The sequence below is a fragment of the Sphaeramia orbicularis genome, chromosome 9 (genome assembly GCF_902148855.1).
Source record: "Sphaeramia orbicularis chromosome 9, fSphaOr1.1, whole genome shotgun sequence".
NCBI classification, from domain to species: domain Eukaryota; kingdom Metazoa; phylum Chordata; class Actinopteri; order Kurtiformes; family Apogonidae; genus Sphaeramia; species Sphaeramia orbicularis.
In genome coordinates this window covers 5,056,247-5,081,051 of record NC_043965.1, presented here as the reverse complement: position 1 = coordinate 5,081,051, position 24,805 = coordinate 5,056,247, and the positions used below count along the sequence as shown (strand labels likewise).

The window sequence follows — 24,805 nt, the reverse complement described above, 5'->3', positions numbered from 1 at the left end:
ACCTAAAATGAGGGGAAAAAAATTAGCAAAATACCTGAAAAATAAGGTGCGTTGATTTTTTCACGTCCAGAACCCTGTATTTATTCTGTTAACCCTTCAAAAACCAAAAGCATCTGCTGATCTAAACTGTTTAATACCTGTTGATCCACTAATCCTATCAATACATGGAAATAATTGGTGTAAAATACAGTTTTACTACAATTATTCAGAGGATAAAAAGGTCAAAAACTTGTAAAATTAGAAAAAAAATGAGCAAAATATATTTAAATTAAATAAAAATATGCAAAAAAAAAAAAAAATTAACTACAAAACCTAAATTAAGGAAAAAAATTAGCAAAATACCTGAAAAATAAGGAGAGTTTATGGTTCATAACATCCACAACCCTGTATTTATTCTGTTTACCCTCAAAACCCAAAAGCATCTGCTGATCTAAACTGTTTAATACCTGTTGATCCATAATAATAATTGGTGTAAAATACAGTTTTACTACAATTTTTCAGAGGATAAAATGTACAAAAACTTGTAAAATGACAATAAAATTAGCAAAGTAATTATATTCAATAAAAATATGCAAAAAAAAAATCAAAAAACCTAAATTAAGGAAAAAAATTAGCAAAATACCTGAAAAATAAGGAGAGTTCATTGTTTCATAACATCCAGAACCCTGAATTTATTCTGTTAACCCTCAAAAACCAAAAGTGTCTACTGATCTAAACTGTTTAATACCTGTTCATCCTCTAATCCTGTCAATAAATGGAAATAATTGGTGTAAAATGCAGTTTTACTACAATTATTCAGAGGATAAAATGTACAAAAACTTGTAAAATGAGAATAAAATTAGCAAAGTAATTATATTACATAAAAATATGAAACAAAAAGAATCAAAAAACCTAAAGTGAGGGAAAAAATTAGCAAAATTCCTCAAAAATAAGGCGCGTTCATTGTTTCACATCCAGAACCCTGTGTTTAGTGCTAAATTATTTGGGATGGCGGTACCTGACTGGCGGCGTCCCGCTCAGGTGACGCGGCGGCTGATTGGCAGAGCTGTACGACTTCCTCCTGGGATTCTCCAACCCGAGGTTACGACAGATGTGGAATAAACGGGCTACGCCCACTGTGAACGCAGCAGGCGGCACCCCAGGAACAAACGGCACGGGCTGTTTTCTGTTTCCCTTTGTACATCAGAGCGTCGGGGAGGGGTGGGGAGGGGTGGGGTGGGGTGGGGGGGTTCGCCGGGGATTTCACAGCTTGATAACAGTCGACATGTTTCTGGGTTTACGGCGGATGAAAGTGCATTTTGCCACGTTACCTTCTGCTCTTAATTCAGACTAGTGTATATCCAGGTCATGAACGTTCTGTGACACGTACACACCATGTTTATATCACAGAAACACTTCAGTACTCAACTTTAGTTCTATTACACTACTATCTGGGTCACTGTATGTCTTTGGCTGCTTCTATTATTTATATACAGGGTTCCCGCAGGGTCTTAGAAAGTCTGAAAGGAGGGATATTTAGATTTTTTTTAAATAGAGAGTGAGAAAACTACAGGATGTAAGTACTTTTCATAGTCAAATATCTACTGCAAGAATCTTTACAATATTTTTACCATTTGTATATAAATCATTTATTATTCATTTGGTGCTTGACAATATATATGAACAATCACGAGACTACAGATACACTAGTAGGCACATGTGATGTTCATTTGTTCATTTTTTTTTTATTTTTGTAATTTATTTTGTTATGTGTTTTTCCTGCATTTTGTTCCGTCATTTTTTTTTTTTTTTCTTCAGTTTCGTTGACTTTGTGGCTTTTTTTGTTCATGTTACTTATTATTTTGTGGATTTATTATTCATTTTTGTTCATTATATAGATTACTTTGGCTGTTTTTGTTCATTTTGTTGCTTTTTTTAAAAATAGAAAGTGAGAAAACCACAGGATATAAGTACTTTTCGTAGCCAAATATCTCAAATTTACTGCAAGAATCTTTACAATATTTTAAAATTTTATATAAATCATGTATTATACAGTAAGTGCTTGACAATATATATGAACAATCACAAGACTAGAGATACACTAGTGGGCACATGTGATGTTAATTTGTCATTTTTTTATTTACTTTGTTCATTTTTCTGTCATTTATTTTATCTGTTTTTCCTGCATTTTGTTCCCTGTCTTTTTTTTTTTCTTCAGTTTCGTTGACTTTGTGGCTTTTTTTGTTCATGTTACTTATTATTTTGTGGATTTATTATTCATTTTTGTTCATTATATAGGTTACTTTGGCTGTTTTTGTTCATTTTGTTGCTTTTTTTTAAAATAGAGAGTGAGAAAACCACAGGATATAAGTACTTTTCGTAGCCAAATATCTGAAATTTACTGCAAGAGTCTTTATGATCTTTTTAACATTTGTATATAAATCATTTATTATACAGTAAGTGCTTAACGATATATATGAACAATCACAAGACTAGAGATACACTAGTAGGCACATATGATATTAATTTGTTAATTTTTTTTTGTTTATTTTGTTCATTTTTTTGTAATTTTATCTGTTTTTGTTCATTTTGTTCCCTGTCTTATTTTTTTTTTTTTTCTTCAGTTTTGTTGATTTTGTGGCTTTTTTTGTTCATGTTACTTATTATTTTGTGGATTTATTATTCATTTTTGTTCATTATATAGATTACTTTGGCTGTTTTTGTTCATTTTGTTGCTTTTTTTAAAAATAGAAAGTGAGAAAACCACAGGATATAAGTACTTTTCGTAGCCAAATATCTGAAATTTACTGCAAGAATCTTTACAATATTTTTAACATTTGTATATAAATCATTTATTATATATTAAGTGCTTGACAATATATATGAACAATCACAAGACTAGAGATACACTAGTGGGCACATGTGATGTTAATTTGTTCTTTTTTTGTTTATTTTGTTCATTTTTCTGTCATTTATTTTATCTGTTTTTCCTGCATTTTGTTCCCTGTCTTTTTTTTTTTCTTCAGTTTTGTTGACTTTGTGGCTTTTTTTGTTCATGTTACTTATTATTTTGTGGATTTATTATTCATTTTTGTTCATTATATAGGTTACTTTGGCTGTTTTTGTTCATTTTGTTGCTTTTTTTAAAAATAGAAAGTGAGAAAACCACAGGATATAAGTACTTTTCGTAGCCAAATATCTGAAATTTACTGCAAGAGTCTTTATGATCTTTTTAACATTTGTATATAAATCATTTATTATACAGTAAGTGCTTAACGATATATATGAACAATCACAAGACTAGAGATACACTAGTAGGCACATATGATATTAATTTGTTAATTTTTTTTTGTTTATTTTGTTCATTTTTTTGTAATTTTATCTGTTTTTGTTCATTTTGTTCCCTGTCTTATTTTTTTTTTTTTTCTTCAGTTTTGTTGATTTTGTGGCTTTTTTTGTTCATGTTACTTATTATTTTGTGGATTTATTATTCATTTTTGTTCATTATATAGATTACTTTGGCTGTTTTTGTTCATTTTGTTGCTTTTTTTAAAAATAGAAAGTGAGAAAACCACAGGATATAAGTACTTTTCGTAGCCAAATATCTGAAATTTACTGCAAGAATCTTTACAATATTTTTAACATTTGTATATAAATCATTTATTATATATTAAGTGCTTGACAATATATATGAACAATCACAAGACTAGAGATACACTAGTGGGCACATGTGATGTTAATTTGTTCTTTTTTTTGTTTATTTTGTTCATTTTTCTGTCATTTATTTTATCTGTTTTTCCTGCATTTTGTTCCCTGTCTTTTTTTTTTTCTTCAGTTTTGTTGACTTTGTGGCTTTTTTTGTTCATGTTACTTATTATTTTGTGGATTTATTATTCATTTTTGTTCATTATATAGATTACTTTGGCTGTTTTTGTTCATTTTGTTGCTTTTTTTAAAAATAGAAAGTGAGAAAACCACAGGATATAAGTACTTTTCATAGTCAAATATCTCAAATTTACTGCAAGAATCTTTACAATATTTTTAACATTTGTATATAAATCATTTATTATACAGTAAGTGCTTGACAATATATATGAACAATCACAAGACTAGAGATACACTAGTGGGCACATATGATGTTAATTTGTTCTTTTTTTTTTTGTTTATTTTGTTCATTTTTCTGTCATTTATTTTGTTATCTGTTTTTGTTCATTTTGTTCCCTGTCTTATGATTTTTTTTTTATTCAATTTCGTTGACTTTGTAGCTTATTTTGATCATTGTTACTTATTATTTTGTTGATTTATTATTCATTTTTGTTCATTTTATAGATTACTTTGGCTGTTTTTGTTCATTTTGTTGCTTTTTTTTCAAAACAAATTTGTTTTAGTAAATTTTTCACGTATTTTTTCATGCTATTTAGGATTTGGTAAAATTTTTATTTGATTTTAGTTCATTTTATTTATTATTTAATATAAACCCAGTGTGTCCATCCACTGTCATTGATCCAACTCCATGGGTTTTACTGGTGAATTAATGTTGTAGAAGATCACAGTGTTTCCACGGTAACTACGGAGCCTCTGAACGTCCAAACGGGAAATATTTGATGACCATGAAAAGATGAAGAACTGTATTTTACACCAGTTCTTCACATGTATTGATCGGATTAGTGGATCAGCAGGTATTAAACAGTTTAGATCAGTAGATGGTTTTGGTTTTTGAGGGTTAACAGAATAAATACAGGGTTCTGGAAATTATAAACTCTAATTTTTCAAGTATTTTACTCATTTTCTCATCACTGTAGAAGTATTTTTTTCACTTTTATGCCATATTTCAAGGTTTTTTTTAATTAATTTTTTCCTGTATTTTCAAGTATTTTTCTCGTTTTATTCTCATTTTCAAGTTTTTATTCATTTTATCCTGTGAATAATTGAGGTAAAACTGTATTTTACACCAGTTATTTCCATTTATTGATAGGATTAGTGGATCAACAGGTATTAAACAATTTAAATCAGGAGATGGTTTTTGGTTTTTGAGGGTTAACCAAATAAATACAGGGTTCTGGAAGGTATGAAATGATCAATTCTCCTCGTTTTTCAAGTATTTTGCTCATTTTCTTCTCACTTTAGGAGGATTTCTTCACTTTTATGCCATATTTCAAAGTTCTGTTTTCAATTTTGTCCTTATTTTTCCCATATTTTACTCATTTTATTCTCATTTTACTAGTTTTTGTACATTTTATCCGATGAATAATTGAAGTAAAACTGTATTTTACACCAATAATTTCCATGTATTGATAGGATTAGTGGATCAACAGGTATTAAACAGTTTAGATCAGTGGATGGTTTTGATTTTTGAGGGTTAATAAATACAGGGCTCTACAGTATTTTACTCATTTTCTCATCACTGTAAAAGTATTTGTTCACTTTTATACCATATTTAAAGTTTTTTTGGTTATTTTTTACGTATTTTCAAGTATTTTGCTCATTTTATTCTCATTTTCAAGTTTTTATTCATTTTATCCTGTGAATAATTGTAATAAAACTGCATTTTACATCAATTATTTACATGTATTGACAGGATTAGTGGATCAACAGGTATTAAACAGTTAAAAACAGTAGATGTTTTTTGATTTTTGAGGGTTAACACATACAGGGTTCTGGAAATTATGAACTCTCATTTTTTAGGTATTTTACTCATTTTCTTGTCACTGTAGAAGTATTTGTTCACTTTTATGCCATATTTCAAGGGATCTTTGGTTAATTTTTTCCTGTGTTTTCAAGTATTTTGCTCATTTTATTCTCATTTTCAAGTTTTTATTCATTTTATCCTATGAATAATTGAGGTAAAACTGCATTTTACACCAGTTCTTCACATATATTGGTAGGATTAGTGGATCAACAGGTATTAAACAGTTTAGATCAGTAGATGGTTTTTGGTTTTTGAGGGTTAACAGAATAAATACAGGGTTCTGGAAATGATGAACTCTGATTACCTCCGCCAATGAGGTTATGTTTTTGCCAGGGTTTGTTTGTTTGTCTGTCCGTTAGTGTGCAACATAACTCAAAAAGTTATGGACAGATTTGGATGAAATTTTCAGGGTTTGTTGGAAATGGGATAAGGAAGAAATGATTAAATTTTGGTGGTGATCAGGGGTGGGGGGGCCCACAGGGGGGGGCCACTGATCAGCCTTGGCGGAGGTCTGCGCTCTCAGAGTGCTTCTAGTTTTTCAAGTATTTTACTCATTTTCTCATCACTGTAGAAGTTTCCTCGCATGCCACATTTAAATGTTTTTGGTTAATTTTTTCCTGTATTTTCAAGTATTTTGCTCATTTTATTCTCATTTTCAAGTTTTTATTCGTTTTATCCTGTGAATAAATGTAGTAAAACTGCATTTTACATCAATTATTTACATGTATTGACAGGATTAGTGGATCAGCAGGTATTAAACAGTTTAGATCAGTGGATGGTTTTTGATTTTTGAGGGTTAACAGAATAAATACAGGTTTCTGGAAATGATGAACTCTCATTTTTTAAGTATTTTACTCATTTTCTTGTCATTGTAGAAGTATTTGTTCACTTTTATGCCATATTTCAAGGGATCTTTGGTTAATTTTTTCCTGTGTTTTCAAGTATTTTGCTCATTTTATTCTCATTTTCAAGTTCTTATTCATTTTATCCTATGAATAATTGAGGTAAAACTGCATTTTACACCAGTTCTTCACATATATTGGTAGGATTAGTGGATCAACAGGTATTAAACAGTTTAGATCAGTCGATGGTTTTTGGTTTTTGAGGGTTAACAGAATAGATACAGGGTTCTGGAAATGATGAACTCTGATTTTTCAAGTATTTTACTCATTTTCTCATCACTGTAGAAGTTTCCTCATGTGCCACATTTAAACGTTTTTTGGTTAATTTTTTTCCCGTGTTGTCAAGTATTTTGCTCATTTTATTTTCATTTTATCCTGTGAATAATTGAGGTAAAACTGCATTTTACATCAATTATTTACATGTATTGACAGGATTAGTGGATCAGCAGGTATTAAACAGTTTAGATCAGTGGATGGTTTTTGATTTTTGAGGGTTAACAGAATAAATACAGGTTTCTGGAAATGATGAACTCTCATTTTTTAAGTATTTTACTCATTTTCTTGTCATTGTAGAAGTATTTGTTCACTTTTATGCCATATTTCAAGGGATCTTTGGTTAATTTTTTCCTGTATTTTCAAGTATTTTGCTCATTTTATTCTCATTTTCAAGTTTTTATTCATTTTATCTTATGAATAATTGAGGTAAAACTGCATTTTACACCAGTTCTTCACATGTATTGGTAGGATTAGTGGATCAGCAGGTATTAAACAGTTTAGATCAGTAGATGGTTGTGGTCACCAGTGGCTGTCTGGGTCTTTATGGGTTCATTCGAATCAATGGGCTCATACAGATTATCTCCAGACACGGCAGTAAAATTCAGTCTTGTGTTCATTGTCGTCCTCAGGCGGCCGACTCTCCTCAGGTCCTGTCGGTGCCGATGACCTGGGTGAAGGAGGGAGGCATGGTCCGACTGGATAAGAAGTACCTGCAGGTGGACTATAAGGGAGTCAGCACTGATAACATCGTCTACACCATCCTCTCCTCTGGTGGACAGCCCAGATACGGTAAGAACACTGTAACACAGGGGGGTCAAACATACGGCCCGGGGGCCTAAACCGGCCCGACAAAGGTTCTAATGGGGGCCACGGGAGGAATTTGTGAAGTGCAAAAATTACACTGAAGATATGAACGGTCCAGGATGTGGAAGTGGTTTTAATTCAGGTCCCACATACAGACCAATATGATCTGAAGCACACACTGTAACAAATTTTACCGTTAAATAACAGTAAAATACTGGCAGCTACACGGTAACAAATTACTGTAAAAAAATAGTAAATTTTATACAGTATCATGCTGTTATTTGTAAATGCAGTATAATGTTGTAAATAATGAGGTCTTTAAGGTGCTAATTTAAAACAGTAAGCTACTGCAAAATTGAAAAATATTTCCATTTACAAACTATCCTTTAACAGTAAAACGTGAATAAACTGAACAAATATCAACAACCTGGAATGTTAAAAGAAAATAAAGCGCAATTTTTAAAAATATTCTGCCTGTTACTAAACGTTCTTTTTTTTTTTTTTTTTTTTTGCTTTTGTAGATCCGATCCGTAATGCACATGTATAAATGACAAGTTGAGGTATAACACTGTTAAAACTGCTCTTAATTTTCTCAAGAAATTTACATTTTTCATGTAATGCACATAGTTTGGAATACTTTGTAAATGTAAATATTGTCGTAATTTAATGTTATTTGCACTAAAACAAAGAGAAAACTTTGGCGTCATCATTATTTCTGAGCTATCCTTGTGGAACTTTAACCCTTTCATGCACAAATTATGAGAACCTTAATCAAAAATTTTTTTCCTGAGTGTTTTTATTCCTCTTTAGGCATGAAAAAAACAATGCAATTGAAAAATTTCCTCTGAAAAATAAATAAAAATAAATAAATAAATAAATAAATAAAAATAATTTTAAAAAATTCAAAAATACATAAAAAAAATAACAATGAAAAAAAAACAAAAAAAAAAAAACAATTATGAACCTATTTTTCATGAAGCTGCAAAAATATCCACTCAGCCGGACACCACATGTTTTATTTTTGACGCACAGAAACATGTATTTACTGATAAATTGTGTGAAAACTATGGGGAGGGCTGGTGATTCTGGGGGTTTGTGCTCAGGAGAGATCTACATAATGTTACCAATTCATGTCAGAAAACATATGTAGTGTCTTAAAACTTTAATAAAGATATGTGTAAAAAAAACAAACAAACAAAAAAATCCATGAATATACAAGAGAACAGCTGGAGAATAACTGTCCACTGTAGTGACCAGTATGCATGAAAGGGTTAAAGTATTTTTTACTTTAGTGTTTTTACGTTTGTTGTTTTTAAGTTTGTGATCCTGCTGGAACCTGTGTATTTCCCTGTGGGGTGAATAAAGTATCTATCTGTTGTATCCCATAAGTTTGCCAGCCCTTGGTTAACAGGTGGAATAGGAGCGTGGTCGTATAAAATCTGAAAGTCTGCGGTCTTCAAACCCTCGTCCATGTCCACTGTCTGTCCAGGTGAGGTGGTGTTGGTGTCCATGCCGGCCGACGCTCCTCCTGAAGGCTGGCGTCCGTCGCTAGTCGACGACAGAGGCTTCACCGCCACCACCTCCTTCACCCAGCAGGACGTAAACGACGGCGCCGTCTGGTACCGCCATTTTGGATCAGGGACCGACGGCGACTCCTTCCAGTTCCAGGTCAGAGCTGATTCTCACGTCCAGATTCTGATTGTGTCAGATTATGGATGATGTCAAAAAAAACAAAAACAGGTCCAGCTATAAATACAAGGCAGAGAAACTGGAAAAAGCTGCTGGTGCTTTTACATTTTATTCACTATTTGAGCCCCAGCATCTGGAAGCCTGTTCCTGCCAGCGTGGTTACACAGTGAAAGGACCTTCATTTATCTCAAAGCAAAGAAATGGAACGTCACATGTCAACACTTAGACTGAACCCAGAAACACCTGAACAGCAAACAGCCTCATTCAGCTGCTCCTGAACTCTGGTGCCACTTTGTACCAGACCTTTGGCTCAACTAATGTCTTCTTCTCCTTCTCCTACTCCTTCTTCTCCTTTTCCTCCTCCTTCTTCTCCTCCTCCTCTATCTTCTCCTCCTCCTCCTTTTCCTCCCCCTTCTCCTCCTCCTTCTCCTCCTATTTCTCCTCCTCCTCCTTCTCCTCCTCCTTCCTCTTCTCCTTCTCCTCCTCCATCTTCTCCCCCTACTCCTTCTCCTCCTCCTTCTTCTCCTCCTCCTTCTCCTCCTCCTTCTTCTTCTTCTTTTCCTCCTCCTCCTCCTTCTCCTCCTTCTTCTCCTCCTCCTCCTGCTCCTTCTCCTCCTTCTTCTTCTCCTCCTCCTCCTCCTTCCTCTCCTCCTTGTCCTCCTCCTTCTTCTTCTCCTCCTTAATAACTTCTCCTTCTTTTCCTTCTCCTCCTCCTTCTCCTCCCTCTCCTCTTTCTCCTTCTTCTTCTTCTCCTCCTCCTCCTTCTTCTTCTCTTTCTCCTTCTCCTCCTCCTTCTTCTCCTTCTCCTCCTTCTTCATCTTCTCCTCCCTCTCCTCCTTCTCCTTCTTCTTCTCCTCCTCCTCCTTCTTCTTCTCTTTCTCCTTCTCCTCCTCCTTCTTCTCCTCCCTCTCCTCCTTCTCCTCCTCCTCCTCCTTCTTATCCTCCTCCTCCTCCTTGTCCTCCTCCTTCTTCTTCTCCTTCTCCTTCTTCTCCTCCTTAATAACTTCTCCTTCTCTTCCTCCTTCTCCTTCTCTTCCCTCTCCTCCTTCTCCTTCTTCTCCTCCTCCTCCTCCTCCTTCTTCTTCTCTTTCTCCTTCTCCTCCTCCTTCTTCTCCTCCCTCTCCTCCTTCTCCTTCTTCTCCTCCTCCTCCTTCTTCTTCTCTTTCTCCTTCTTCTCCTCCTCCTTCTTCTCCTCCTTCTTCCCCTCCTTCTCCTCCTCCTTCTTCTTCTTCTCCTCCTTCTCCTCCTTCTTCTCCTCCTCTTTCTCCTCCCTCCTCCTCCTCTCTCATCATCATCTTCTTCTTCCTCTTCATCTTCTCCTCCTCCTCCTCCTTCCCCTCCTTCCCTTTCCTCCTCTTCTTCTCCTCCTCTTTCTCTTCTGCCTCTCCTTGTTATTTCTTTATGACCATAAAACTCGATGGGAGTACATCTAGAAGACTTTACAGTCTCCTCTAAAACCATCTCTGCTTTTTATTCCAGACATTACAATGTGCTCGACAGTGAGTAGTTTTCTACTGGGTGCTTATGTTTTTGTGCCACCTCTTCTTTTCGTTTGTTTCTTTTCCATCCTTCTTCGTGACTGATCAGCCTGTCACATCAACCCATATAGACCTACACTATATGGACAAAAGTATTGGGACACATTGGACTCAGGTGTTTCTGTTCTAACAGGGTTCTAGGCTACACATCATTAAATTTTAAGGAAATATTGATGTTTTTATCTCAAATCAGCATGAACAGGACATCTTACAGCTGTACCCATGACATGTCCCAATATTTATGTCCATAGAGTTTATAAACATCAATATTTCCTTAAAATTTAATGGAAGATTTTTCTTCCTAAGTGAGATATGAAGGAATTAGATGGTTACTTTAGATGGGAAATTATTATTTGCAGTCAGAGCATGGAAAATATTTGAGAAATTTAGAGGAAGAAGATTTAAAATCATAGTCATGGATTTAAAATAAATAAATAAATAAATTCATGTCGACAGAAATTAAGTCAGAACCATCTCTGAGTCATTTTAGAAGCAAAGACAAAAATTTAACCCAAACTAACCAATGTAATGATATTTATCCCAAAATAAAACTATATTATTTTCATTAGTCATTATTGTTTTGTATCCCAGACCCCTGTTAGAAAAGAAACACCTGAATTCACCTGAATGTCCACATACTTTTGTCCATGTAATCTACCTCAATTAGTGTTAATCACTTCAAATTACACACAAAATGACTCCAAATCCACCCAAAACCAACGCATTCGTCATACCACAGAGTGTTTCCATGCCAGTATCCACTTTACCTCGACTCCATTATTAAAACAAAAGACTGAGCCAAAAGCTCTGCATCTTATCACCCCCCCCAAACACACACAAACACACACACACACACACACACACACACACATACACATACACACCCACATACACATACACATACACACAGTTTTTGGCTCCATCAGGGTGAATGTGTTTCAGTTACACAGCACTGGATTAAAATTAAACTCTCGAGTGTCTCATCGTTGTTACTTGAAGTGTCAGAGCAGAGGCGAAGAAAACCGAAACCAACCGCAAACCGAACCCCTGGAAGCAGTTGTTGTATTTGCCAGAGGTGGTGATTAAAGCTGACGGTTTGTCAGGGTGGTGTTATTGTCCTGCACTGGTTTTTATTGAAGTGTGAAAACGAATGACGGAAATTCACCCTGAACCTGATCTGAAAAACACTGGGCTGAACTCTGAATCTGAAATAGACAGGGTCAGTGTATCTGCTGGTAATTGGATTTTCTTTTCAGAAACAAAAGGAAAACTAGTGGTTAATTGATTTCCGTTTTAAAATAAAGAATTAAAATTGAATTCCAAGGTGTTTTTCTTTTTCAATGTCGAAACAGATAAACCAAATTTGATTTATTTTTGTTTTCTCTTTCTAATAACTAAAAAGAAAGTTACTACCTGAAAGAAATGGAAAACCGGATCAAAAACACCGGTATTTTTTTATTTTCTGAGACCGGATGTTGTCATTTTCAAGGAAAGAGCGCTAATGCCTCGGTCACAAAGATTCTTACCAATGACGGGTTTGTACGACTCTTCCAGTTTGTATGAAATCTGGAGTTCGTAGACATTTGTGGAGGCAGCATGTTTACGAAGTCCAGATTTCGTGCAAGCTCATTGTACTTTTCTTGAGGGATTTATCACCATTTATTATAATATTGTCCTCTGTATTTTGCATTTTTTCAGTGGAACTCTGTTTTTTTCCTGTACTTCATTCACTGATCATGAAGATTTTCATAAAAGCTCAGATTAAAGTTGTGGGTTATTATAACAGAACAGTAGAAAAGCAAAGAAATAGTGGCTTTTTTAGCAAGCATATGGACAACTTAATGTAAAAACAAGTGTGTCCATCCACTGTCATTGATCCAACTCCATGGGTTTCACTGGTGAATCAATGCTGTAGAAGATGACAGTGTTTCCATGGTAACTTCGGAGCCTCTGAACGTCCAAAAGGGTCATATCTGATGACCACGAAAACTGTTTTTTACACCAATTATTTACATGTATTGATAAGATTAGTGGTTCAGAAGCTTTTTTTTTTCCAACTATATTTATTGAACATTTTCAGTGAACACAACAGACATTATATCAATTCGTAACAGTCAATGTGCAATCAAGAATGACATATCTGACTGTCAACACCCATCCCTTCCCACCCACCCAACCCACAGGCCAAAAAAAAAAAAAAAGGTAGTATATTATACAGAAATAAGAGAAGAAAGGAAAAGACTACACATCATTTCTCATTCCCTCCTTTCCTCTCCTTTCCCCTCTTTCTCAATGATGTTTAATTATCTGTATTCTGAGGAAAATTTGAAGAATCAAAATACCGTAAAAATGGATCCCAAGTGGTATGAAATGATTTAATTGAGCCTCTAAGAGAGAATCTCAGCTTTTCAACCTTAAGATTGTAAAGCACCTCACGTACCCACTGGACATGTGAAGGGGGAAGTGGTTCAGAAGCTTTTAAACATTTTAGATCAGTAGATGGTTTCAGAACCAGGGGCTGTTTGGGTCTTTATAGGTTAAGTTTACTTATAAACTATAAAGACAATATTCCCCTAACCACATGGGGGCAGTCTCTATAGATCCTAAGCAATGCAATGAATAAAAGGATCATCTTAGCTCTGTGATCTGATAAAGTTAACCTTCTAAGGCACAGCTATGGGTTTGTGGACAAGAGTTTCACAACTTTATACGGAAAAAAAATAAAAAAAAAAATAAAACTGTCCACCGCAAAGGACATTCTGTAAAAAATTTTTTAAAAAATGCATCTGAAAAAACTGTTGCATCACGATGTTTCCAATATTGGCAATTATTAAATTAAAATCAGCCAAGAAGACACAGTGGTGCTTCTGGTCTTCTTGGCGATATATCCAATATACACCTCCCACCCAGATTCAAAAACTCAGTACTTATTTCTCTAGCTGTCACCAAAAACAGTAATCGTACAAAACTGGAAATCCAAGAATACATGTCATATCACTCACTGGACTAACCTCATGACTGAATATATATCAATGGAAAAAAAATAGTGCTCTTCAGAAGAAGCATATGTCAGCCTTTGAGAACAACTGGAACCCATTCATAACTTTCTTAAAGCAAACATAACTGAAAACTGCATATATCATCAGAACACAACACATACCCCCTTGCCCCTTTAACCCCCCCCAACACCCACTTTCTATCTCAGCATTTAACCTCCACACCTCACCCCCACTCATCATTAACATTAATACACACGCACACACCACACTTACAACAATGCAATACATCTGATCGACAGTAACATCAATAAGAGTGACCACTTACTTTGTCTGTCCATTTGTCTTGTCTTATGTCTGTCCTGTGTCACTGTCCCGTCTTATGTTTGTCCCATCCCACTGTCTTGTCTTAAGTTCGTTCTGTCCCACTGTCGTGTGTCAATCTGCCACTTTGTCAAGTCTCATCCTTGTGCACTTTTGTTTATATGAATCCCTCCCTCTATGTACATATATACTAGCAAGGAATGCTGGTCAATGGGAGCATAATCTTGAAATTGTTACTGGTCACTTGTTAAGTATAAACTGTAATAAATAATAAAGTTGTCCCCCGAAGAGGGGTGGTGGTGGCGGGTCAAAAAAAAAAAAAAAAATTAAAATTAAAATCAGCCAAAACTTGTTCTGTCTTGGGTCTCAGGAAGTCAAATATCTTCTTAATAAAACCATATTTAACCCTTTCATGCATGAATTATGAGAACCTTAATCAAGATTTTTTTTTTCCTGAGTGTTTTTATTCCTCTTTAGGCATGAAAAAAAAAAAAAAGTGATTGATTTTTTTTTTTTTTTTTTTAAGTCAACTTGTTTTTCATGGAGTTACAAAAATGTCCACTCAGCTACACCATGAATTTTATTCTTGAAGCAAAGAAACATGTATTTAAAACCCAATATCATACAGTGATATGAAAACAGTGAAATGAAACCATGTTTAATGCAGCTAATCTGATGTTTTCTCACATGTGAACATATTCTAATACTAGTAATTACTCACTTCATGGAGATAATATGCAAAAAATAAATATTAACAATTGATTTCCACTCAAGAACCAACCAAGAACAGCAAAGTTACAGTAATGGTATGAATTGCAGTTTATGAGATGATGCATAAGTGTCCACTGTGTTGGTTGATATGGAACTAAAACAACAAAACCCATGAATATACAAGATTAAAGCTGCAGAGTAACTGTCCACTGTAGTGACCACTATGCATGAAAGGGTTTAAAAAAAAAAAAAAACAAAATCAAAATGCATTTCAACTTTGGATATCCAGCTGCGCATGAAAAGGTTAAAGCATGTGTTTATCAAAAGTACCTCGGAGAATGTGAACTGTTGAACTGACTAATCAATAATTTAGCGCCGCCACGCCGCCTCATGCAGATGGAGCTGACTTGGCGCTGACTCTGGTGGCGACACGTTCCTTTTGATGGGCGGCGCTGACTCCAGGCTTCGCGCCGCTCTTACATTCCGTCTGACTGACAGAGCTGACGAAAACTTCTTAAACTTTCTTCTCCCCGGATACAGCTGATGTGACAGGAACAAGCAGCCGCAGCAGAATAAGTACGTCGTAACAAAAATTGGCTTTTAGAATGAACAACCGAGGCTGCTTCCGCCGTTTATGTATGTATATCAGGGGACAAAACGATTTAAGGCTACACACTGTGGAGAGCTGGAGTGGGAGGAAAATAGCACCAGCATCACAGTTTGATGTAAAAGTTGAAATGGAAACTGTCTGTTGATGCGGTGTGGGCGAACGGCAGAGTCAAAAACCAAGTGTAGTTTCATTTCAGAGAAGAAGGCCAAAGGGTTCAGACTGATCCGCCAACTGCACCAGCTCTTATCAGAAACTCATTTAGCTTTATCTCCATGCTTAATTCTCATAATCAGTCATATTTTAGGAGTGTCAAAGTACAGAGGCCAAGTGTCAGGGCATGACTATAAGTTTTTTAGGGTCGTTCTCTTCATAATGTCCTGGTTTTGTGGTTTGTTCAGAGGAAAATGGCAGAATTTGTGCTCTTTTCTAGTACTTCAAACTCAAGACGACCATGTTTTTTTTTACATGATAGTACAAAATTCCAGAGCTGGATGGAAAATAATTAATTTTCAGAGTAAAATTAAGCTTCATTTGAGTGGTCCGACATAAACGAAACCAAAAACATCCAATAAATAGAGAAGAAGTAGAGGTTTCTATGTACAGTTTTATTTGTATGAGAATGACAGACGTGGATATAATGAGTTTGATTGATTGATGTATTTATTTCGAACATGAACGTCAAACAGAAGAAAATAAATAAACAAAACACTTAAACATAAGACATATAATACATATTCGAAAAGGAGTGAGAAGAAGTACAACTTATAAACTCCACCCCTTCTATTTATATAATTAATAACAATAATAACCCTCCTCGTCTAATCCTGTCTATACACTATGCCATAATATGACTGATACTTACTAGGAAATAATTAGGTTTCCGGCTTTATATTATTATGAACAAATATAATATGATTTACATAAACACATAATAACACATATATGTAAATACATATCCATACACAGATCTATACACACATATACACCTACATATATACACACACACATACACACCTATACATACATTTACACACACTTACCACATACTTGTACATCGAGTTAAATATCCTTAATTCACTTTATATTGAAATGCATTTAATGTGCATTTGATTGTTATTGTTATTAGAATTATTAAATCAGCGGATCCCATTTTAACATCACACATTTCTGGAGACCCCAGACATTCAAAACAGAGACTTTTTTTTTTTTTTGCAAAAATTAATTTGTTTTTGATCATGTAATAGTTTGCTATACTATGGTGCAAATAAACATTAATTTTGGAGGATGTTTAGTCTATATAATGTATATTATTCTGGACGGAAGCAGTAAATCCAGGTGTAGATTACTGCACAAAGGGAGAATTTTATTTTCCTTGGTCAGGATATGTACAGTCAGTCCAGCTGTGATTTACAAGACTGACAATTAATACTGAACAAACAAGAACTCAAACTATGAATTATGAAAGAGCTGCAGCATCTGAAACTGACCACAATGAACATCTGACAGATAAACAGAACCACAGTGCTGCAGTTTCAGACTATTTTTTATTGTTATTATATATATATATATATATATATATATATTTTTTTTTTTTTTTTTTTTTTTTAATCATCGATTAACTAGAAATTCCAGGCGACCCCAAGGTTGAAAAACACAGTATTAGATTGTTATTATTAGATTTGTGCAGCACTTTGGACACTTTGCGTTGTTTTAAATGTGCTATATATAAATAAACTTGACCCTGACCTTTATTGGAATCATAAATTAAATGCTTTGACTGTCGTCTGCTTTAACCCTTTCATGCACGAATTATGCGAACCTTTGTCAAGATTTTTTTCTTGAGTGTTTTTATTCCTTCTTAGGCATGAAAAAAAAAATTGCACTTGAGCTTGTTTTTGTTTTTTTTCATGTAGTTACAAAAACGTCCATGCATTTAATTTTTGAAGTAAAGAAACATGTTTAAACCCCAATATCAGAAAGTGATATGAAAACAATGAAATAAAAACATTTTAATCCTGCTAATCTGATGTTTTCTCACATTTTAACATAATCTAATGCTAGTTATTACTCACTTCATGTAGACAATATGCAAAAAAAAAAAAAAAAGAAACTTTTTGTCTAACAAATAACAATTGAGTTACACTCAAACATGTCCGTGCAGATCAGGTTTATCTAGAACACCAAAGTTACAGTAATGGTATGAATGTCAGTGTATGGGATGATGCATAAGTGTCCACTGTGTTGGCTGATATGGAACTAAAACAACAAAAACCCATGAATATACAAGAGAACAAGAGAAGAACTGTCCAGTGTAGTGACCACTATGCATGAAAGGGTTAACCTGCAGGAGTTTGTGTGTTTTTTATGTGTTTTTCTGCTACTGAGGGAATAAAATCATGACTGAAAACAAGTTCAGATTATCTCCATAACAATGCGAAAATACAAAAAGAAAACTGAAGAACTGTCAGGGAAGGACCTTTAGATGACAGCACGTCAGATGTCCAGTTTTGTATGATGCGTAGCCTGGAAAATGTGGAAATAGAAGTGTTTATTTCATCAATGCACGTTTTATTTTTGTGATTTTTACCTCCGCCAAGGAGGTTATGTTTTTGCCAGGGTTTGTTTGTTTGTCTGTCCGTTAGTGTGCAACATAACTCAAAAAGTTATGGACAGATTTTGATAAAATTTTCAGGGTTTGTTGGAAATGGGATAAGGAAGAAATGATTAACTTTTGGGGGTGATCCGGAAGAAATCCTGGATTCTGGATCACTTTGAAATTTTCGTTAACATTGTGGTTAAATGGGGCCAAAATATTTGTTTCCCAATATCTCGCTTAATTATTGACCAAAACTCATGAAATTTAACTCAGGAATTGACAATGGGGTCCTCTATCACATTTCAAAGGCTGATCCAGATCTGATCCAGAAGGCGGATTTTATCTCAATTTATATAAAAAATGGGGGTGCCCTTACTTTTTGGCCTACTGTGCCTTTAATATTAAAGGTAGAAATTTCTGACAAGCGCCATCGTGTAGCTCAGTCAGTTCCACATCGGGAGTATGCCACCGGATTTCATGTAGCTTTAATACTTAAGGAGCTAGATCCAGAAGAAAACCGCCATTACGAGAAATGTGATTTTCGTGAATAACTACTGAACTAATAAGGATATAATTATGAATCCAGTTGCTAATGGTATGTTTTCATGGTCGAGGAATCTTAAAATATAGGTCAAATAAATATGGGACTAATATTTATGGTGGAAATCACAATATGGGGGAATTGTGCAAATCTCATGCAATTTGACTCAGGGATTTACAATGGGGTGTTCTATCAAATGGCAAAGACTGATCCGGATCTTTCAAAAACTTATGGACAGATTTGGATGAAAATTTCAGGAAATATTGATACTGGCACAAGGAACAAATGATTAAGTTTTGGTGGTGATCGGGGGGGGGGGGGGGGGGGGGGGGGCAGTACTGATCTGCCTTGGCGGAGGTCTGCGCTCTCAGAGTGTTTTTCTAGTTCAAGCTGTTGTCTAAATGTTGGAATAAAATTTGGAAAAAATGAATAGTGTACAACCCCATAACAACAATACCTTATTCTGTTAGTGGTGTATAGTCGTAGAATAAGGTAGAATAAGGTTCTGTGTGCATCGTCTGGTAGAAAACAGTTCCATCTCAGCTACAGCCACAGACTAGAAGGAAAAAAAAAAAAAAAAAGCTTTATTTGTGTCTTCTTCAGAGTGAAGGACAGATGTGACACAAATTTAGTTGTTTTTTCTTTTTTTCTTCAATCCTGTGATATGTGTCACAACTTAAATAAATATTAATCTATCATTTCATTTGATCATTTTCACTTCTAAAGGCTGCCTGTGCATATATTTCACATTTGCTGACATGTATGGGTGTGCATTTTTAAGTCTCTTTTCTCCGCTGCTGAAATCTGCTGCTCATCAGTTCACGTGGTGTTTTACCAGCTGTGATTGACACTTTCACCCTCCATCTAATTCTATGGGTTTAGACAGTGCTAGAGATAGAGGTTAAAAAAAAAGGAAAAAAAAGTTGATATTATGGTACATTTTTAAGTTTATATCTCAGACAGACACAAAATTCATCGTTCGGATCTTGAGGTGAAAAAGTCTGCAAACTTCTGGACTAATATTATGGTTTGTATTATTGATTTATACAGAATTTACTTAACTCTCTAAGGCCTACAATTATAACAGGTAGATTTCTTTATGTTGCTTTTGCAATAACAGTGTCAGAAAATGTCTTTTTTTTTTGCCAATTCTTTTGCACCTCTTTTCAGGAAGAACTTAACTTTCAATATCTGGCCTTTAACCCTTTCATGCACGAATAATGAAAACCTCAGTCAAGATTTTTTTCTTGAGTGTTTTTATTCCTCTATAGGCATGAAAAAAAAAAACAATGTGATTGAATTTTTTTGATGAACCTATTTTTCATGAAATTACAAAAATGTCCACTCAGCTGGACATCATGCATTTAATTTTAGAAGCAAAGAAACATGTATTTACTGATATACTATGAGGTAAAAGCATTTTTAATGCTGCTAATTTGATGTTTTCTCACATTTTAACAATACCTGCATATAGATAATATGCAACAAAACAAAACTGTTAATGACAGTTTAATAACAATTAGGTTTTTTTTTTTTTGTTTTTTTTTTTTTTTACAGTCAAACATGTTACTGCAGATCAGATTTATCTAGAACAGCAAATTTACAGTAATGGTATGAATTACAGTGTATGGGACGATACATAAGCGTCCACTGTGTTGGCTGATATGGAAATAAAACAACAAAATCCATAAGTCCCTTTGAACAGCTGTCCACTGTAGTGACCACTATGCATGAAAGGGTTAATGATCATTATTATATGTAATAAATGCTTAAAATATTGTGTTATAGCAAAACAAACAAAAGAAAACCTTTAATTTTTGTCATATTTATTATGAAATATATATATGAAATTGTGACAATATAGAAATAAACTTTCAACTATTTTACATGTGCCCAAACATTTTAGTTGGTCTAGATCATTCTGTGTATGTGTTCCAGCTTCTTATTTTTACTTTTTTCTTCTTTCTTTTCCAGACAGTAAGTCTCTGTCTGCCCTGACTAGCTGTCTGCATAAAAATAATATAACAATGTAATATATAAATAAATATAATAATAAATACATATAATATAACATAAAAATATAAATATACATACATTTATATAATATTTACAGCTAAAATACAACTATCAATGAACTATGTTGTATAAATAAGCCTGTCGTATTCTGCTACATCTGCGCTGAATACACCATTGTACCTAACAGGAAACAAGTCACAAGTTTCATAAAGTGTGCTTACCAATCTTATTTTGGAATTAATTATTATATTTTGTGAGAAGATCAAATTTTTCAAAATCAAATTGGTAAAAAACCTGACCTGATTGAGAAAAACAGATGTCATTTTTGGGTTTAGCGGCGCAAAATGGTCCTAATTCAGTTGAAAAAACCTAGACAACTTGCAAAAAACATTTTTTTGTAACCCAGTGTAATTAAAGTTTCAACCGAGGAAAATTTGATGATACAGCGTTAGATGCTGTTGGTGATCAAATAAAAATGTGTTTAGTATTTGGGCATATTTACCTCCGCCAAGGAGGTTATGTTTTTGCCAGGGTTTATTTGTTTGTTTGTTTGTCTGTCCGTTAGTGTGCAACATAATTCAAAAATGGACAGATTTTGATTAAATTTTCAGGGTTTGTTGGAAATGGGATAAGGAAGAAATGATTAAATTTTGGTGGTGATCGGGGGTGGGGGGGCCCACGGGGGGGCCCATTTCCAACAAACACTGAAATTTTCATCAAAATCTGTCCATAACTTTTTGAGTTATGTTGCACACTAACGGACAGACAAACAAACAAACAAACCCTGGCAAAAACATAACCTCCTTGGCGTGGTGGGGGCCCACGGGGGGGGGCACTGATCAGCCTTGGCGGAGGTCTGCGCTCTCCGAGTGCTTCTAGTTCTGATATAATTCAACTTTTCAAGGAAATAATCATTTAAAAAAAAGAAACAAACAAAAAATTGCCTTGTTTAACAATATCGTGATAAATTGTGATATATCGTGATCCTAGAATTGTGATTTGTATCGTATCGCCAGATTCTTGCCAATACACAAGCCTATCAATTACACAAACCATGCATACGGCACCTATAATATCCCTCCTTTAAAAGGGTTAACAATAGTACATGGAATCCAGAAAACAGAACAACAGTCAACAGCTGAAATCTAACAGATATTATTATTAATATTATGGATTTTGGTTTTGAATATGAAATGCGTGTGTGGGAAGAAGGAAAAAAATAAAGAAAAGCTGCAGGAAAGTGCAAAGAAAGAACAATTTCCTGAAGGACGGAGTGTGCTGGGCGCTAAGAAAAACAGCAAAAAATTGTCATTATTTTCAATTTCCTTCACAGGCCGATCAGAACACGAGCATGTCCTGATGTAGAAGCAGATGTCCACGGCCGTCACAGACACCCAACCATCTGCTGCTTAACAAGCGCTCAGCGGCTCCTTCAGCTTTATAGACATGTCGCAACATCCTCTGCAAAATTATTCACAATTAATCAGCGGCGCGGTCCGGTATTTAGAACTGCAGCTCAACAATGACATCATTAGTGGAAGTTTCCTGAAGTGTTTTGTTATTATTTCTGTTTTTGTCCCCGCTGATGCCGTCTCCACTTTCTGTTGTGACTGTTATTGGACCACAGCTTGTTGCCGTAGATCCAGTGACTCTGGAGATTCTGTCATTATCTCAGAGATAATGTACAATACACAGGAGGAAGGAGACGTTTACATGGACGTAAGCTGCAGATTAAGACTTCAGCCTCCAGATAAGAGCCAGGACAGACGGGGTTCACGTTACCGTCCTGATGAGGGGTGTTAGAAAATATCGGTTCTGCAATATATCGCGATATTTCATTTCACAATACTGTATCGATATTAAAAAGTACTGTATCGCTATTTTTGGGTATTTATTCAAATGCAGATATGGTGAAGGTTCATTTTTGTTTTTTATTTTTCTTTATTGTTTATATTTTATTTATTATTATTAAACGCTGTTTTATTAAATAATGTCAGTTCCTTTGTTGGGATCGCACAAAAATAATGTTTTGTTGTTAGTTCTGACCAAATAGAATATGAACATTTGAACAGGATCTTAAACTGTCATGTCTGTAAAACTGAATTTAAGTTTGAACACAGTTAAATTTTGTGATATAGCATTAGATCCTGTTGTGATCAAATAAAAATGTGTTTAGTATTTGTGCAGATTTCTGGTGTAATTCAATTCTTCCGGGATATAATAATTTTAAAAAAAGAAACAAACAAAAAATTGCCTTTTTAACAGTATCATGATATATTGTGATATATTGTATCGCGATCCCAGTATCATGATTTGTATCATATTCTTCTGCAGGTTTCTTCAGATGCTGGTCCAGGAACACAGAGCGACGCCCAGACCTTCACCATCGGAGTCCTGCCCCAGATCCCCGGGTTCCCCCAGCTGGCGCCCGACTGTGATCTGCAGGTCACGGTGAGGAAACTATATATATATATATATATATATATATATATATATCCTTTATTTAACCAGGTAAAAAAGCCTCACTGAGATTGCAAATCTCTTTTTCAAGGGTGACCTGGCCAAGAAAAGCAGCATAACACACAGTTTCTGACAAGACAAGACAAGACATAATCAACACATAATTAAAAAAACAAAACAAAAAAAAAGGAAATAGATTCAGCATCAGATTCAGACTACTTTATTCAGTGGTTCCCAACCTTTTTTGTCTCCTGACCCCATTTTAACATCACAAATTTTTGGCAACTCCAGACATTCAAAACAGAGACATTTTTTTTGTTAAAATTAATTTGTTTTTGATCATGTAATAGTTTGCTATACTATGTTGCAAATAAATGTGAGTTTTAGACAACGTTTAGTCTATATAATGTATATTATTCTGGACGGAGGCAGTAAGTCCAGGTGTAGATGACTGCACAAAGGGAGAATTTGATTTTCCTTGGTCAGGATATGTACAGTCAGTCCAGCTGTGATTTACAAGGAGGACAGTTAATACTGAACAAACAAGAACTCAAACTATGAATTATGAAAGAGCTGCAGCATCTGAAACTGACCACAATGAACATTTGACAGATAAACAGAACCACAGTGCTGCAGTTTCACACTCACAGTTTGTCATGACTTTTATGGATTGGGATTGTCTCTGTCAACTCACCATATATTTTTTGTTAGTATTTTTTTTTTTTCTTATCAATTACGAGAAATTTCAGGCGACCCCATTTGAATTCCAGGTGACCCCACATGGGGTCCTGATCCTAAGGTTGAAAAACACTGACTTTATTAATCCCCGAAGGGCAATTCAGTTCACAGTTACCCTGCCTTATTGAACAGAAAAACAATTAGGGACAAACCAACAAATTCAAGCCATTCATAACAGCATGTGACAGCCACAGACACACATTCACCTGTCAGCACCAACACAACCACAACAGGGCAAGAAGTTCAGCAGTGAAAGGAAATGAAATAACCAAGATGCTAAAAAAGAATTATAACACAATAAATATCAAATCACCTTCAGTCACATCCCAGCGTTAAGCCGCCTGATAGTTGAGGGAAAGTAGGCCTCGTCTCGCCTCGGCCAAACATCTCACAAAGGCTACGAAACTACCATGTATCACTTCCTTTGGACAATGTCTACGAAGTCTGTTCACAGTTTTGAGATACCTGGATTTAAAAATGTGCCTTTCCTTCTAATGGTCCATATTTTGATGGTTTATAACATGTAAATGGTCACAGATATTAATATAGTTACTATTGGGCACTGACAGAAGTCATATATGAACTTTCATTTGGTACAATGACCTTTGACCTTGAGTGACCTTGAAGGGTCAAACTCAAAGTCACATATGTCTAGATTTCAACAGTCTTTTTCTCCGAAACTAATTTTCAGATTCATTTCAAAGTTTGTATGTATCTTTCTTGCGACAAGGTCGTTAAGATCATTCACAGTTTTGAGAAATTTAGATTTTTGAATTTTTGACATTTTTTTTGAAATATTAAAAATGTGCACATACATATTTTGATGACTTATAACGTGGAAATGGTTACAGATATCAGTATAATTACTATCGATCACTTATAGGAAGTCATATATGAACTTTCATTTGGTACAACGACTTTTGACCTTGAGTGACC

General features: G+C 34.6%; 1 protein-coding gene across 1 annotated transcript in view; it reads left to right on the top strand.

Annotated features, from left to right (window-relative positions):
* fras1 (Fraser extracellular matrix complex subunit 1) overlaps positions 1–24,805 on the top strand; it is a 1,008,712-nt gene that overhangs the window by 651,897 nt on the left and 332,010 nt on the right. Inside the window, exons 29-31 of the mRNA XM_030143455.1 lie at positions 7,476–7,635; positions 9,140–9,318; positions 23,006–23,122. Coding sequence (XP_029999315.1) covers positions 7,476–7,635; positions 9,140–9,318; positions 23,006–23,122 — 456 coding nt within the window. The remainder of the gene's footprint in view (positions 1–7,475; positions 7,636–9,139; positions 9,319–23,005; positions 23,123–24,805) is intronic.